Source organism: Galeopterus variegatus, unplaced genomic scaffold (genome assembly GCF_000696425.1).
Source record: "Galeopterus variegatus unplaced genomic scaffold, G_variegatus-3.0.2 Scaffold1112, whole genome shotgun sequence".
NCBI lineage: Eukaryota > Metazoa > Chordata > Mammalia > Dermoptera > Cynocephalidae > Galeopterus > Galeopterus variegatus.
Genome location: NW_007727223.1, coordinates 253,112 through 270,469, shown reverse-complemented (window position 1 = coordinate 270,469; position 17,358 = coordinate 253,112). Strand labels below are relative to the sequence as shown.

General features: G+C 40.3%; 1 protein-coding gene across 1 annotated transcript in view; it reads right to left on the bottom strand.

Annotated features, from left to right (window-relative positions):
- The window catches only part of CADPS (Ca++-dependent secretion activator), a gene marked incomplete at its 5' end in the record, with an annotated part of 282,061 nt that overhangs the window by 35,432 nt on the left and 229,271 nt on the right, over positions 1-17,358 (bottom strand). The window contains 2 exons of the mRNA XM_008574861.1: positions 1,132-1,239; positions 8,239-8,271. Of these exons, the coding sequence (XP_008573083.1) occupies positions 1,132-1,239; positions 8,239-8,271 (141 nt within the window). The remainder of the gene's footprint in view (positions 1-1,131; positions 1,240-8,238; positions 8,272-17,358) is intronic.

The window sequence follows — 17,358 nt, the reverse complement described above, 5'->3', positions numbered from 1 at the left end:
CAGAATCTGAGAGCGGTGCCAACAATGAGCTCACTTAGCTATGGAACAAAAACACACACACACAAAAACTCAATGTAAATTGCTGAACACAATCACAGAAAAAATATAGAAACACGGATTTCATAGTAGACCAAAACATTAATGTTCGGGCTGGCACTAAAAATACAGAAACCTGGACAGGAGGAGCTCACGTTTCACAAGACAGAAGTAGGCTGCACAGTTAGAGCTACACGGAGACAAGGACATCAGCTTCCATGCACTCTGGCTGGGTCTACACTGGCAAATTTGGTGGAAACCTGAAGCAAAATATCTGGCTAAATTAGGTAACCCCATCTGCTTTGGCCTGAAAGAAACAGGCAATTTGAGACCCAAGCAGATTCCTTTTTTTTTTTTTTGCCTCAGTGGCTTGCTTTGCAGTGCAGATGTAGTCACAGTAAAAATAAGATTGCTTGAAAATGATTAACCCTTGGAAACCTGCATTCTCTGAAGTTTGATCTGGGTCTGGCAGCCCAGTGTACTCACTCTTTGTATACCTGCTTCTTTTCACAAATTTTCAGGAGGGTGGGTGGGCAGGGGCACCACGGTTTAGAACTGCAAGTGACTGAGAAACTCTAACATGTTTGTAGAAACCAAGGGCTAAGGATTTCTAGTCTTCCAGAAATAAAATCATCTTGGAAGTGATAACGATGCGACATTTACTGCACATCTGCATGCCACAGCTGGTGTCAGAGAGGTACCACTCCCAGGAGAGGGAGTTGGCCTTAGCCTCCCCAACGAGAACATCTCCCCAATACGAGGCCAGATTGCAAGGAGGAGAACCATGACCAAGAAAGGTCTTTGCCAGTTAGAGAAAGCTGCCTTGCAAGCTTGGTGCAGGAACGAGCCTGCTTGCCGAGAGGCTGTGCGCCGCCCTGTGTATCACACAGATTGGGACTGAGACACTGCCACACCAGAGGGTTCGGAACAGACACACGACAGATAAGAGCCTAAGGCAGAGGGAGAGAAAAAGATTTTGTTTGAACCAGGACCAATCCATTTTCTCAAAATGTGACTTATCCTCCTGTCTCTTATTTTGTCACATTTTGGAGGGTCTCCTCCTTGGTCTTCAAGGAGGAGAAGGCATTTACTTACATCAAATAACCTTTCTATATACATCTCCTCATTGACCTTATCACGCAGGACATCCTGAGAGTGGCGGACGAAAGTCACGTAGGCGTCGGCCACGTCCATCCCGGGTTTCTGCAAAGAAACAGGAAACATGAAAATGGAATTTTTAGACATCGACTCTTCCTCGATTAACCCATTCATCTGTACCTTTTCCCTGCCCCCACACACCCTGCATGGCTTTTGCTATACCTTTGTAGCCACGGTATAGTTATCCACAGCCTTCACTGGTAGAAATTGATATAAGAACCTCCTGCTCTTTGCAGAAATCAAGCCTGCCTAAGAAGGGAGTCGGGACTGTAGGATATTATAGCTATTTTTCTACTATTAATTTTTTTTCCTGGCAAATTTATATAATGGATAAATCTTCACTGACTAATCCAGAGATGTTCTCTGGCTTTGCTTTAGATTGAAACCCCCATAAAAGAATACCCAAATGTACTCTGTCTTCCACTGTTTGTTTTTAACATTTCATTAGAAAGGTGACAGCCTTCCCCAATCCCTTTTTCCTTTTCAAAAAACATGAGAAAGTGCTCAGTAAAGATATCTTATTTCAATCTATACCCCTCGTCCCCAAGTTCCATCTTTAGGGGTAGTCTAACCTGAGTGTACATAGTGACATTTGCTAATTGGTTCACTCAGGAGACATTCAACTATTTGCCTGTGCTTTCCAGTGCAGCCTTAGAGTCCAAGCATTTTTTTTAAAAGGGCAGAGGGAGGAGGAAGAATTTTAAAATAAATAAGATTTTCTGGAAAGGTAAGCAGGTGGTTCATCTAGCAATTAGGAAATGATTTATTGCAAGGATGTTAAAAAAAAAAAACTCAGAATGCACACTGCTTGAGATGTCGTAATCAAAGTTATCACAAAAGAAACCTATTAAAACACTGTAATATGGGTCATTAGGAGAGCTGCCACAAACCCCTTAAATTTCCACAGTAGATATGTATGTTTGTTAATAACTAAAAAGATTAGTTTTCATTACTGTGATTTACCTTAGATCACAAAGTATCATTTCTCTACAAGACGTGACTGTCAGGCACTGCAAATTGAAGTTAGTTAACACTTCTGTGTAATTTCCAGGGTGAAAATGAAGAGGATTTGGAAACAGTAGGACTGTATTTTTTTTCCCCCCATACAAAGCAAACAATTATCAAGCAAAGGGCCAATGCTTGGCCCCTGGGATGCTAGTAACATTTCTTAACACCTGCTGAAACAATGACAAGGTATTAATTTGAAAAACAATGAGGACAACCCAAAGCCACAGTAGTCAAGTGTTACACTTTCAAGTCATTTTCAGGGAATGGATTGAGCAGGTTCCATAATGGTCCTATAATTGTTTCAGTTTTATGATAGGAAACAATGGATGTTCTCCAATGAGGTGTAAGTGATAGCTATCAGTTCTAAACTGGCACCTCTCTCCTTTTCTCCCTTTGGCAGCCGCACATCAGCCCCATTCTCAGCAGGGATGGGGACCCCTACCTGGGGAACTTGAGAAAGATTATTATTGTTTCCATTTCTTCCCTGGGGATGCATGTGGCAGATATGGACTTTTCCTGGGCACATGCAGCCATCTTAGAGCTAAGATACAAAGCCAAATTTAGCAAGACCTATTAATAACTCACGATGTAGAAATAGTGGTCTACAATGGGGGTTATTTTCACCACTCCTTCTCTTTTCACTAAGGCTTACTGTCCTCAAAGGGGCATTTCATTTAAGTTTTAAAAACTTCTGTTTGTAAAAAATCAGTGTGGTCCATCTCACCCAGGTAGTTAAGAAACTCCATAATTCTGTATCTTTGGCCTCTGTCTTATTTTTCTTCTTAGCACTTACCAATACTTGACATTGTGTTATATATTTCTTGTTTTTTTTTTTTTTTTGTCTTTCTTCCACTAGAACATAAGCTCCTGTATCACACAGGAACTTCGTTCGGCCTACTGTGTTTTCTATTATATCCCCAGCACTCAGAAGGGTACTTGGCACATAGCAAGTGCTCAGTAAATATTTACTGAGTGAACAAATCCATGAATGAATGAGTGAATCCCCCCTCCATCTCCCTTTTTAAGCTCTTCAGTCCCACTGCATGGATTTTTACTGTATCCCCCACAAATTGGAACTTGTGTAGATCATTTAGACTTCTCTGACTTAGTTATGTAACCTGTAAAATGGGATAACAACTCCCCTACTTACCTTCAAGTATTGTTATGATCATCAGCTAAAATAGTGTATATGAAAATGTCTTGAAAGCCACACGTTACAATACAAACATGAGCCAACATGACTAAACCCACATATTATATTATGCCACAGCCTTACCTATCTTTAGAATCTACTTTAGAATCAAGAAGAAAAAAAGGGTTTAGGAGGAGCCAATATCAAAATAAAAATGATAAAGTCTCCGAATGAAAATGTGTAGTTTTTCATAAAACACAGTCCTCAGGTCCCCACTCCAAACCATCTTCCTTTTAAACTGGCTTCACATCTAATTCCAACAAGTTTGGTTTCCATTCCTTGATGGACCAGGAATCGGGAAGAGGGGAGCTGTACGAAACAGGGGCTGATAAGAGAGAGCTGTCACTTTTCCTGATGCTCTGAGCGTGAGTGAGAAAGCTGCCAAACTGCAACACCAGACACACGGACTCACCAACCGCTGGGGTTTGGGACTATTGAGGGCAGGGGCAAACTGCCCCTATACCTCGGGAGGCCCTGGGTGAACGGGTCACTATGAAGCCACTGGGGAAAGATACAGTCACAATGCTGATCCTGGGTCATTGAGAAAAGATTAAATTACAGTCAGTACCCTGTTTCAAAAGGCAAGGGGTGGGGGGAAGGAAGGATGTATAATGCACTTTAAATAGATTTCTGATCAAAACAGTTAAAATAAAAACTGTTGACAAATAAGCTAACCTGTAGTTATAGGTTGAAAATATACTTACTTGACTGAACAATTGTGATGCTGTTAGATGAATTAGCTTTAGACCATATTGTTACCTACACATAATAGGATAAACTTCCAGGTGATGGTTTTTGATATCTCACAATGACATTTTTTATTTTAAATGTGGCTTGGACAGACTGATTGATAGACTTAGACAGATACTTATGACATAGACTTTAGAAAACATTTAAACAAATATAAATAAATATCTTTGTAGTTAACTCCATCCATGTAAATGTGGCTTGGACAGACTGATTGATAGACTTAGACAGATACTTATGACATAGACTTTAGGAAACATTTAAACAAATATAAATAAATATCTTTGTAGTTAACTCCATCCTTTTGCAGAAGACATAATTTGTGAATAAGGCACTCTGTGGCTTAAGAAAAATAGGACATTTTAATCTTAGCTTGCCCCTACTAGGATACCTCTGAGCTTGAAGACAAGAAACTCAAGTTTTCAGCATCTGAAGCAAGCTCCATTATAAATGCAAATCTGCTACATATACCTTAGGGTGGAATACTACATCTAAGAAAAAGAGATACACTTTGGGGATTATGCAATGTTTTGAATGACTTCTGACATGCTTCTCTTCATTAGTGTGGATAATTAAGAGACAAATCTCTAAGGTAACTAACTATTAGTCCCCACATGGAACTAAACCAATAAACTATGTGCCCAAATCCTCACAGGGCAACAAGGGTGAACTCAGAGTTTTCAGAGTTAGAAATGATTTGAGAAATGAATTTATCCAATGGTTCTTAAGCCTGGCTGCAAATTGAAAGGAACTGGGGAGCTCTATAAATACTGATTCCTGGGCTCCTCAACCCAGAGATTTGGTTTTAATCTGTCTGGCAAGCAACTTGGACATTAATACTTATAAAATCTCCCCAGGTATTTCCAATACATAGCCAAGGTCAAGAATTACTGATTTAGTCCTTTGGTTTCCAAACTTATATCATGTATCAGAATCAAGAACTTTTGGAAAAGAGATTTCCAGGTTCCACCCCAGACCTACTGAATCAGAATCTCTGGAGCTGAGGGGCTGAAAATCTCTATTAAAAAAACCAAAAACAAACCAAAAAGCCTTGCCAAGTATTATTGCTGCACATTCTGGTTTGGGAACCACTGACTTAGTAAGCACTAGGTAGTGGTGTGCTAGTAAACTAGCTCTTCAAAACAAAAACAAACAACAAAACAAAACAAAGCAAATCCCTGATTTGTAGTGCTTGCCAATTTCCATGGTGTAAACACTCCTACCAAGGCTGCTTTTGAGCTACCAATGTGCTCTTACTCAAAGCTGACTTGGAGAGAGATGCACACAACAGTCTCTTGGGAACCAGTGCTGGTAGGCTGTATAGTCAAACTGACAGCACCGAATCGTCAAGCTCTACTTACTCGTCAGGTGACCTTGGGCATGCTACCTAACCTCTCTGACCCTCAGTTTCTTCCGCTGTAAAACAGGATTATAATATTCCCCCCCTCATAGGGTTTGTTTGCAGAAGTAAATGATTACTATTATTTACTAGAGGTAAACAATGTATATATAGTGTACATGTGTATTATGTACTATTATTTTCTATAAAATTGTTATTTGTTTACTAAAACATATAATATTATTAGCTATAAAAGTATATGTGAATCAACTCAATTTTAAAGTTTAGCTTTGTCCTAAGTCATTAATAATTGATGAAATCATGGGTTTGATGTGCTAATCATATTTTTTTCTAATACTCACTAAAATAATTGCTCAACTACTGAAATAAAGATGTTTATGCACTAACTAAAATCATCTTGCGGTATGGCAGAGTGTTTAAGAGCATTGGCTTAAATCTGAATTCTATCCAGCTGTGGCTCCCTGAGCAAATTAACCTGTGCCTCAGTTTCCTCATCTTGTAAACTGGGGTTGTGAAGATTAAATGTGAAGTGCTTGGAACAGTGCCTGGCCAACAGTGAGTGCTTTATATGGTTTGGTTATAGCAGTAGTTGTTGTTATTACTACAACAGCAATTATATATCATCAGGGGTAAACGTACCACATTTTGGGGCATGCTGCATCATTTTCTTCTGTCTCCGTAGAAGGTGAAAACTAAGCTAATTCATTTTTGTTCCCTCATAGCCTAACAACGCTTCTAATATAACATAATTAATCCCTAAGTACTGAATGACTACAGATCAGGGCACCTTTTATATTGATGTAGAGTTCATTCCCCACCCCCCATCATCTTTATAATAAATCTGAACCTGGCTTACGGAAATTATTAGGTTGAACCACATGAAATTGCTGATATTTGCAGGTTTTGACCTCGCCAATTTCATGTGGTTCAACCTAACATAACCTGATACTAGTGCTGATTGCTGAATCAAATTTCTCCAAGTAATTGGGCCTTGTCTATGGGTTACCTGTTCAAACAACACAGTTGAGATCTCCCCTGTGCTCTGAAGCCTGTAGAAATCAGACCTCGGCCATCAGATTTGCAGGTTTGGAGTCTAGAATTTCAATTTCTGTCACTGTTGAAGACCAATGAAGGCCAGTATGGATGTCAGCAAATTTATTTCCCTTTCTGCCCCATGTAATAGAGTATAGGCATCATACTACCAGCACCATGAACCCTTCTGTGCTGAAATGTCTAATGAGTGCTAGGTACGGTGCTCAGTGTTCTACATATATGGTGTCATTTAACTTGTGCAGCAAACGGTACGGTGCTCAGTGTTCTACATATATGGTGTCATTTAACTTGTGCAGCAAACGGTACGGTGCTCAGTGTTCTACATATATGGTGTCATTTAACTTGTGCAGCAAACCCATGAGTTAGGTATTATTACATCCTCTTTAAAGATGGAGACACAGAGCGAGTGCTAGGTACGGTGCTCAGTGTTCTACATATATGGTGTCATTTAACTTGTGCAGCAAACTCATGAGTTAGGTATTATTACATCCTCTTTAAAGATGGAGACACAGAGCCAGAGAATTTGAGTAGTTTGCTCCCTCTGAAGTGAAAGTTTGTACTTTGGGGCTCGGGAAAGCAAATTACTTAACTTCTCTCCTTGCTGCAGTTATGTGAGCTCTTTCTGTGCTTCATTATGAGGACTGTCTACATGAAAATGTCTGAGGTCCCTTGATGAGAAGTATTATATAAATTCAAAGCATAATTATTGATTGCACATTCTTTCATTAAACAAACAAAATATATGCTAATGTTAAATTTACTCTAATTTTCCATTTTGTCTACCTTTGAGAAATAAGCCAATAAACCATTACACACTTAGCTTCCTGGGGAAATGAATTTAAATGTTAATATAAATCCTTTTAGAAAAAAACAAATTTTAACAAATAAGTATTTGAACAAGGAGGGTACTTAACCACGTTCAGAATGAGAAACGTTCAATACAAGACCCTTGGTGGCTATTGAGATAAGCTCTCTAAATTTAATATTTTATAATAGACTCACACCTCTTTTGTTAGAAATGGAGAAACAGAATAATTTTCTTTTCCTCTTTATTGGAATATATTTAAATCTCTCCAATTTTATTTTGCTAATAGGCAGGACAAAGTCTGTCTATAAATGTATCCTGATTTATCACAGGTAATCCCACACTTTAGCATTCATGTGTAGTACTTAACCTCAATTTAAATGTAAATTTTGGGCAACTTCAAGTGCTTTATCTGTGAACTTTGAGAGCTCTCTTCATTAATGAGGCTTGCACTAATAATAAGCAGTTTTGTAAGGTTTCCTTAAAACAATTGTAGAATTGACCCAAAATGAACAAATTCAGAATTTATTTGTTTTTTAAAATACTGGCACCATTGTGCAAATTTCTAGCTCCCAAGGTGTGCATGCAGGAGAGCAGGATGAAACAGAATGAAACGTACCAGAAATGCAATGAAAATGAAAGTGAAAGTGCCCTTAACAGGACCTTTTTTCCTGATGGAGGAAACCATGCCCTCTTCTCATGTGAAAAAAAGTCTACTACAAAATATTCTTGGCTTCTCTCTTTCTGATGACTTGAGTCAGGAATATACAATTTAGCAGCAACTAATGAAAACAGCCTCATCAAGTTCTCATGAAAGCAAAAACCAAAATACAAAACCCAAACCCACGAACACCAATTTTCAAATTTTCAAATACTCACAGGTACATCCACATATTTGGACGCTGCCTTCACCTAAGGAGGAAAGAAGAGGATGGAAGTGAGGCTAGTGTTTGTGTTTAATTGTTCACAGCTCAATGCTGTATCACCATCAGAGTTAAAACAATATGCTGGCACATGGAGCTGACCAGGAAAAACAAAAAGGTACTAAAAGATAAAGTCTGTTTGCTATTTTGTTTCAAGCCATAGCTACTGCTTTGTACAAAGAGCGAAAGACAGGGGGCACAATTTTTTTAACCTTGCTGAAATTCTGCTTTATTATTTCATTATTTTATCACTATACAAGGTAATCATTTTTTGTGGCCCTTTACCAATTTCTTCCTAACCCCCTTCTCCTTCCCCTTTCCCATCTCTGGTGGCCTCAGTTCTGTTGAGAGAGAGCAGTTTTACTGATGCAGATTCTGTGCTGGCGTGAGAGCTTTGCATTTTTCTCCCTTCCTTTAAAAAGGAGAAAAGTGGCTCTAGCTAAACCCAGACCTATTAGTGAAGGGCTCACCAGTCTAGAAAAGCAACTAAGACTACTGTCACTTCTTGTACCTTGAGTCTTTGTGTAATCTGGCTGCAAATTGTCCTTACTGAATCCCTCAGTTCTCAGTTTCTGTTAACTCAGATTTTCAAGAGGGGATATAGTGGGTGGTTATCCTCAAGCCAAAGGGAGATGGTATCTGTGGGTGGGGGTACCAGAGCCTTTCAAACAGTCTCAAGGCTGCTGTTATAGCTCCTGGTTTTAGGTGTTAATAAACCCAGACAGGAGGTAGAGGAAGTAATTATGAAATTTACTTTCAGTTTTTGGGGAGGGAGTATGATAGTGTAGTGTTTGAGAGCATGGAGTTTGGAGTCAGACCTGGGTTCAAATACCAGCTCTACCACTTACAAGCTGTGTGTACTTCATCTGTCTGAGCCTCAGCTACCTCATCTGCAGAATGGAGATACTAATAGAGCCTATTTCAGTGGGTGGATAAGGGTGAATGCACATCAAGTTCTGGGACAGAGTAAGCATGGAACAAATAGTAGCTCAAACGATCAATTCATAAGCAAATCTGGGTGAGCTCTGGGAGCTGTGAAAAGTCAATGACCAGCTGGATTTGAGAAATGAAACCTATGGGAGTAAGTCTAATATTCTGTGTTTCATGTTGACTCAGGTTCCTCTAGGCACAGGTAACACCAAGAAGCTATATTTGGGGTCAGAGAGGGTTTCCAGTTTTAGTGGGAACTACAAAGATTTCGATGCACACAAAACGGGATGTCTTCTCACATCTCAGATAGGCTTCCTCTTGCAATTTGGCTGAAACCAGTATTAAGCACGGCTTCCACCCAAATGTGTCCCAGGGGAGTGATTTCCCCTACTGCTCTTTCCTCAACACTATTTTTCAAAATGTCATCTCCCAAGAGAAAGCAGCCAATGAACTAGCAGGGTGGTGTAGAAGAGCCCAGGATTTGCAGATAAAAGTTCTGTAAGTGCCTGAACTAGTTGACCCTGGGGAAATCATGCCAAGTTGCTTAGCTTTGGTTTCCAGAGTTCTACAACAAGGTGATAATACTGTGTACTTTGCAGAGCTAATAGCCTGATGAAGTGAGAAAGTGCTTTACAAACTTTAAAGTGGGAAACACACATGGATTAGTTAATTGTTGAGAGGGCAATGAATTCTATCTTCCTGAATCATTGCCAGCACCCAAGATGATTATAGATTCTCTTAGAACCCTACACTTTTTCTTTGCCACACTGATTGCAATTGCAATTCAGTAACTCTTTGTGCAACGTCTGTCTCCCGCAGAATGTCATGAGAACAAAGGCTATATTGGCCTTGCTTGTGGCTATCTCCCCATTGACTCACCTGGTCCCTGGCTTAGAAAGGGAACTTGGAAAAATTGTAAAGGGAAGGAATGAGAGAAAGCTAGTGACCAGTTCTGGCTTCAGGATGCTTAAAAAATAAGCAGAGGGAAGACCAGATCAAGAAGCACTGTATTGATCAGTCTGAAAACCGGTATGGTTGTATATAAAGCCAACTGCCTGCAAAAGCTGGTGGGTGAAGGAAACACTCTTGTTCCTTAAAGGTATTTGAAGAAAGCTTTCCAAATTTAGCACAGTTACCATTTCTACTAAATGATTCCCAACCTCCAATTTTTTTTCTCCATTCCTGTTGCAGAATTTAGTTCAAGCAAGGAGGTATCCTGCCTTTTTTTTTTTATCTCCCCCATATACAATATTATCTAACAGATATATGTTTTTTAATATTTTTTTACTTTGCAAAACACTTTCAGTTTTTTCTTTAAGCCACCCTGCAAAATGGGGGCTATTAATCATATCCATTTACATTTGCGAACACTAAAACCCACAGAATTTAAGAAATTTATTTGCTCATGATCTTAGCCAGAGGGCAGAGAAGCCAGAACTCTCATGTATTCTGAGCCCAAATTTCTCCTTGGAACTCCCAATCTTATTAACACTGGTAGAAAATGGGAGGAATTCAAGCATCAGTGGTCAGAGCAGTTGCTGGCAAAATAATTTTTCTCAGCTAGAAATCGCCTCCTTTGCTCTGTAAAGTTGATGCTTGGCAGTTGGTAGGAGTTTTGCTACAGCTGAAATGATCAACCTTTAAACACGCCTACTCTCCACTTACCACTAACATGCAGTTCCAAACCAGAGAATGACACCAGTCAAATTCTATTCCTTTCAAGGCAGTTTTGGAAGATGAGCCAAGCTCTTCCATGAATGAAAACCATCCACTCTTCTCTATGCACAAGCCTTTGGTTCATTAGACTTGTTCTTTTATCTGATAACTGCTGACTTGTGCTTAGTCTTATTAATCATCCCATAATAACAGGAAAATAGTTCAGGGTAAATTGTGGTCTTGTTATTATATAGAGACATATGGTGTACCAGTTTTGGTTCTGGCCACTGAACTTTAGGAAGGATGTTGATGATGAGGATAAAGGGGAGTCTGAACATGTGTTCTACGAGGAAAGTGAAACAGAAAGCATCTTGCCTGGAAAAGGACTGGCTAATGGCAAAAAAAATCATCATATTCATGTAGTTAATTAAGGAGATTCAATGTAGAAGGATTGAACTTGTTCACAGTGGCTCCAGAGCATGGAATCAGGATGAATGAGTGAAACGTCAGGGCCCAGAAGGAGGTGCAGACAGCCATCACAGAAAAGGATCAGAACCCTTTTCTGCATAATGCCAGCAGTGCTACCTTTAAGTATCCATAGGAATATGCCTTTTTGCCAGCTATACTCTAAGTAGAGAGGAATGACTACACCCTCCCAACCCACTAGAGGTTTGGAATTATTACCAGAAGATATGAGCGTGTACTAGGCACTGTGTCTAGGTCAAATAAACAACAGCCTTCATAATCTACACAAGACTATTTTCTATTATATGTAGATATTGTTTTGATGAATAAAACACAAGTTTCTTAAAAAGCACTACTTATTTTATAGTATTTTTTGACTTTATGTATTTTTTCTGTCAATGGTTGTCAAAAGTGTATGTGTGCGTATATGTAATTTTCTTTTCTTTTTTAACTTTAAAAGAAGTCTTCCTAGTAAAGTGGCTGAGAGGATGCATTCAGGACTGATTGGGTTAGAAGTCTGGCTTTGCCATTTTCTAGCTTGGTGACTTTGAACAAGTTACTTAACTTCTCTAAGCCTCCTCTGTGAATGGGACGGTAATAATGTTACTGTGAGGACTGAAGGAGGTAATCCATTAAGGGTGCTGAACAGTGCTAGGCACTAAAGGTAGCTGTTCTTATCATGATTACTAGGAATATAGTTTTACTGGTGGAGATAGAGCACATGATCCTCATTCTGGTGGTGACCGTCAGTTTCATTCCCACCTCTAGCCCACAGGCAATTTCTTGCTGTAAAAAGATACTGGGATCTCCCCAGGTTACCAGCAGTTATCTGAGCTGATTCTCAGCCTCACATACTTTCTGCCAATTTGCTTATGCACTGGAGAACTTGCCTTCAAAAGCTTGAGGCTGATGGCAAAGACCTATTCTCTTACCTCGGGGTGGCAGAGTTTGGGCATAAGTAGAAGGGCAGTTTCCCTGGCAAGTGCCCTCTGCTATATTCGGTAACACAATCTACCACTGTCTGGGACCAAGCCATGGCCACGTGCCCCAGGACACAAGAGACACAGGCGAGTGGGAGGGGTTTGCCCCAGACAGCCAGTCTGGCATCTCTTCTGAGCAGGAGTTCACCTGCCCTCAAAGGAGAGGTAAAACCTGTGACTTCAGGCAGACTTCATTTCCCGGGAGTCCTGTTTCTGACCATCCCCCCTGGTGGGACAAAGAATACTCATTCTCTAATAGTATTCATGAACCCTTGAGCCCCTGACCCCCACATAGAGCCACTATGGGAAAGGAGGTTAGAAAAGGAGACAAAAATCAAAAGAGGCTGATGGAGGCCAAGGAAGAAGTTAGGAAGATGAGCTATCAGTGAGCAACTTGTTCATTTTTTCACATGCCTGAAACAAAGGACACTGACTATGTACAAGGCACCACCACATTGGCGGCTATAGGATGAAGGCGTTTCCTCTGATTCCCACCCTTCTTAGATAATGTCTAAATGTACATTCTCTCCAGACACTCAATGGGTCATGTCCATACAACAGCTAATAACAATCGTAACCCTTCTGGAGTGCTTACATTGCCTGGCGGCAATGAGTTGGCAGTATTGCTTTTGTTATATTTAATCCTCACAACAACCTTTTGGGGGCAGTCTTATTAATATTCCCATTTTACCATTGAAGGGATGAGGTTAAGAGAGATAAAGCAACTTGGTTTGAAGTCACAACTAATAAGTTACAGCTTTGGACTTCCCATCCCCTAAGCTGCTTATTATTCAATTAAAAAAAAAATCAAACCACTTTTATTGACCAGTCATATTTAAGTCTTGTGTGTGTGTGTGTGTGTGTGTAGACATAACCTAAAAAGGCTTCTCCAGGAAAAATGTATGAGGGATTTGAATAATTATCTGCACTGACTTAGGGCAGAGGGTCCAAAATGGTTTCTCTGGCCTGAATGTCCCAGCTAATTACCTCGACCCTCCACCTGACTTAGCGTGTGTAGACAGGCTTAATGGTTTCTCTATTGAGCTTTTCCATTATTTTTCAGGTGCCCAAGGTAATCTTTTCATTGAACACTCACCATTCTGGGATTTTCACAATGCTGATGACTAAGGGATTTTCTTCTGCCTGGTCCTAATAAGGGGACCTGAGTTAATCATTGTGTAGCTTTGATAGGGAGCACGGCAGGAGCTTAAACCACTTCTCTTGCTTCATTAGGGGAAAAAGCAACCCAGGTGCAGACCACGAGGACCTCAGGGTTTGATACTATTAAATCAATGCATAGACAAAAAAAAAAAAAAAAAGTGGATTAAGCCCTTTTTGCAAACAGAAATCTGGTGGATAAGATTCAAAAATGGAAGAAAAAAGAAGTCTGAACAGATACCACTGCATTAGTAACTGTCTGAGCTTTCCTTTCTCCCCATGGTTGGTCTCTTAAACAAAACAAAACAAAACAAAAAAACAATCAAGGAAATGATTTATTCTCTGCACAAGCTGACTCCACCCCTGCCTGTTTGACTTCACAAGAGCTCTGAGTTGATTTCTCTGCCTTTGCATAGAAACTGCGGGTTGGTCTCTTAAACAAAACAAAACAAAACAAAAAAACAATCAAGGAAATGATTTATTCTCCGCACAAGCTGACTCCACCCCTGCCTGTTTGACTTCACAAGAGCTCTGAGTTGATTTCTCTGCCTTTGCATAGAAACTGCGGACCACACCACCATTTCAAAGGGCTAGCAGAATTTACTTCAATGTTTGGCCTTTGAAATTTCTGCCCCAGGGCTAATATTGCTATTTTTGCTCCTTTCCTCATTTCCCTAACCCAGGTGATCTCAGACAGGTGGAATTTTTTTTTGAGTCATGGCAGTTCAGTTAGTAAAAATGTTACTCAGTGCCACCACCATCCCTAAAATAATTTTATCTCTTATTGGTTCAATTTTTCTTCTAGCACCATCCTCATATCTAGAACGCAGGCTCTATGAGGAATAAGATTTCTCTCCTCAGTGTGTGCACTGCTTGGTATATAGTAGTGGCTCAATAAAAATTTGTCACCTGAATGAACTTTGGAGTATGGTACTCTTTACTCAATACCCAGGGTAGAGGTTTCTAGAGCTTTCTCGAAGTTGATGTTTGAGCTACAGCACTTTTAAAGGACAATTAGGAAAGGTGCAACTAGGCACCATCAATTCAAAAGGAACTTGTATTTGTTTCCTCTACAAAAAGAGCTTAAAGGGTTGTTTTGTATACTCTGAGTAGTAAGTACAGTGTAGTGGGTAAGCGCTTGGGATAGGGGATAAGAATTTGGGATCAAAAGTCAGATGTCTGGGCATCTGGTTCTATCACCCACCAGCTGTGGGCCAGGTAAATTCACCTCTGCAAGCATCAGCTTCTTCCTTAGAAAATAGAGATAATGACGATAATAATAATAGTACCTCCTCATAGGGTGGTTGTGTGGATTACTTTTTTTAAAAGGTGGATTTCTTAAGTGTTTACCACAGGTGGGACACTATTCTAAGCATTTTACCTATATTAATTTATTTAGTGCATGTAAAGGATTAAAGGAGGTAATGTACAGTATGTAAAACCCTTTGCATAGGGCCTGGCACATAATATGTATTCAATTAGTGTTGGTTACTGTTTTTATACTCCTTGTCTTGCCACCTGCAAGGGGCTGATTTGATTGGTCAGGTTTCAGGGCACTGGCTGGGCTATGTTTGCTAGTGGGTGAGGTCATTAGCTTTAAATACCCCCCACACGGGTATGATGCTTCTGTTTTGTGGTTAAAATGCTTCAGGTGGGAGCATGTGACTTATCCGATGTTAAGAGGTCTGGCCATCTGACTTCCTCTCTTCTTTGTTGGCATATTCCAGGTTGTGGTCTAGACCCTCTCTGTGATTCTATTTCTCCTTGGCTCCTTGGGCCTAACCTCTTAGAAAGAGATCCTTGGAGATCAGTGTGGATCTGTAGAGTTCCCTGCATTGCAATCTAGACTCAAAGCCCAGTACGCACTGTGATGGCTTGTTTCCAAAGATGCTTGCCATCAGTTGTTTTGCTCCCTGCACGTGCATGCTACTCCCTCATTGAGAAACGCAGTCTATTCCTCCATCACCCTTGAATCTGGGCTGGTCTGTGACTGTTTTGACCAACAGAATATGATGGAAGCAACACCATGTGAGTTCTGAGCCTTGTCTGGAAGAGAGCTCACAGCTTCCATTTTACTCTTGAAATTCAGATGCCATATAAAGTGTGACGATGTGGAGACTACCATGCTGCACGAAACCCAAGCCATGTGGAGAAGCACAGCGGATAGGATCCCATATGGGGAGAAAGAAGCTACATGGAGAAACATCAACTTATCAAACATCAGCCCCAGCCCGGCTCAGCCACCTGCTGAATGCAGCCAAGAACGTGACCCCAGTGAATGCCACGTGGCAACTATACTCAAGCTTATACCATGTGTGGTTATAGAGTGCACTTACTCATTATACGACTTTGGTACAAATTATTTGACCTCCCACAGTTTCTACAACATCATTTGCAAAGTAAGGATAACAACAGTATCTTCTTCAAAGAATTTATGTGAGGTTTAACAAGTTGACATCATATAGAGTGTTCGACACAGTGCTTAGCACGCAGTAAGAACTTGGTAGCAATGGCTAATATTATTACTAGGGTTTCATTCACTAGTGGTTAGCTGAGAGTTGACTTATCAAGTATGTTCCCATCTTTTTATAGACTAGAACAAGGGTTGACAAACTTATAGACCATGGGCCAAATCCATCCTGCTGCCTGTTTTTGTGTGGCCCATAAACTAAGAATGGTTTTCTCATTTTTAAGTGGTTGAAAGGGAATCAAAAAAAGAATATTTCCTGATATGTGAAAATTATTGAAATTGACACTCCAGTGTTCATGAATAAAATTTTATTGGAACACAGCTATGCCAATTTATTTACATATTGTCTATAGCTGCTTTCGTGCTGCAAGGGCAGAGTTCAGTAGTTATGACAAAGTCAAAAATATTTACTATCTGGCCCTTTATAGAAGAAGTTTTCTCACCTCTGGATTAGGACATGGCTTAAGCAGGAGACAGAATCAGAAAATGTGAATTTCTAGTCCTATTTTGACATTGACTAGTTGATTGACTGGCTAGCTGTCTACCCCTTTGGTTTCATGTCTTTATCTATTACAGTGGGGGCCAGGTTAATTGTTTTCTCCTAAGATTCCTTCCAGATTTAAAAAATGTCTGGACTCTTAAATGGTATACAAGGCAGAATCCAGGAAGAATGTGGGATAGGAAGCATTTCCCACACCTAGATAAGGTTATAAATACTCCAGTAGTAAAACAAAAGGCTGTTCATATTTAAGTATTAACAAGAGCTCAGGAAATGAGGTTCCAGGAAAAACAGTAGTGACAGGGAAAGAGAAAAAAATTAGAGGTAAATGAAGACCATTTGCACAGGTACCAGACAATGTAGCATGACTCAGTAGGGAGACTTGGCAAAGAGATAAAAGGATTACAAACAGGCAGCACGTGCTGAGCATTTACCCTGTGCCAGGCACAGTTCTAGGTGTTTCTCCTGGACCACCTCATGTAATATTCCCAGCAACCCTTGAGATAAAAGGATTACAAACAGGCAGCACGTGCTGAGCATTTACCCTGTGCCAGGCACAGTTTTAGGTGTTTCTCCTGGACCACCTCATGTAATATTCCCAGCAACCCTTTAGCTGCAGGCTCCTTGTCCATACATTCAGGCTGCTGGGAGGATTGACAAAGACAACGCACATAAAGGGGCATAATAAAGGGATGTGGCAAGCTCTTGGGACATTCTAGCTGCTCTCCACTGTCACTGGAATTATGGAGGCAAAGGAACAACCTTTTTGTGACTGGGCAGTAAGCCCCTCTGCTAATTTCCTGGAGTCCCTGCATTTGCCTTCCTCTGCTCCAATTTTTATGCTCTCCTTTTGTGGCGGAAATGGAATGGGCAGGGATGACATCTAAGTGCACCTAGCCCCTGTGATAAGCACTGCTC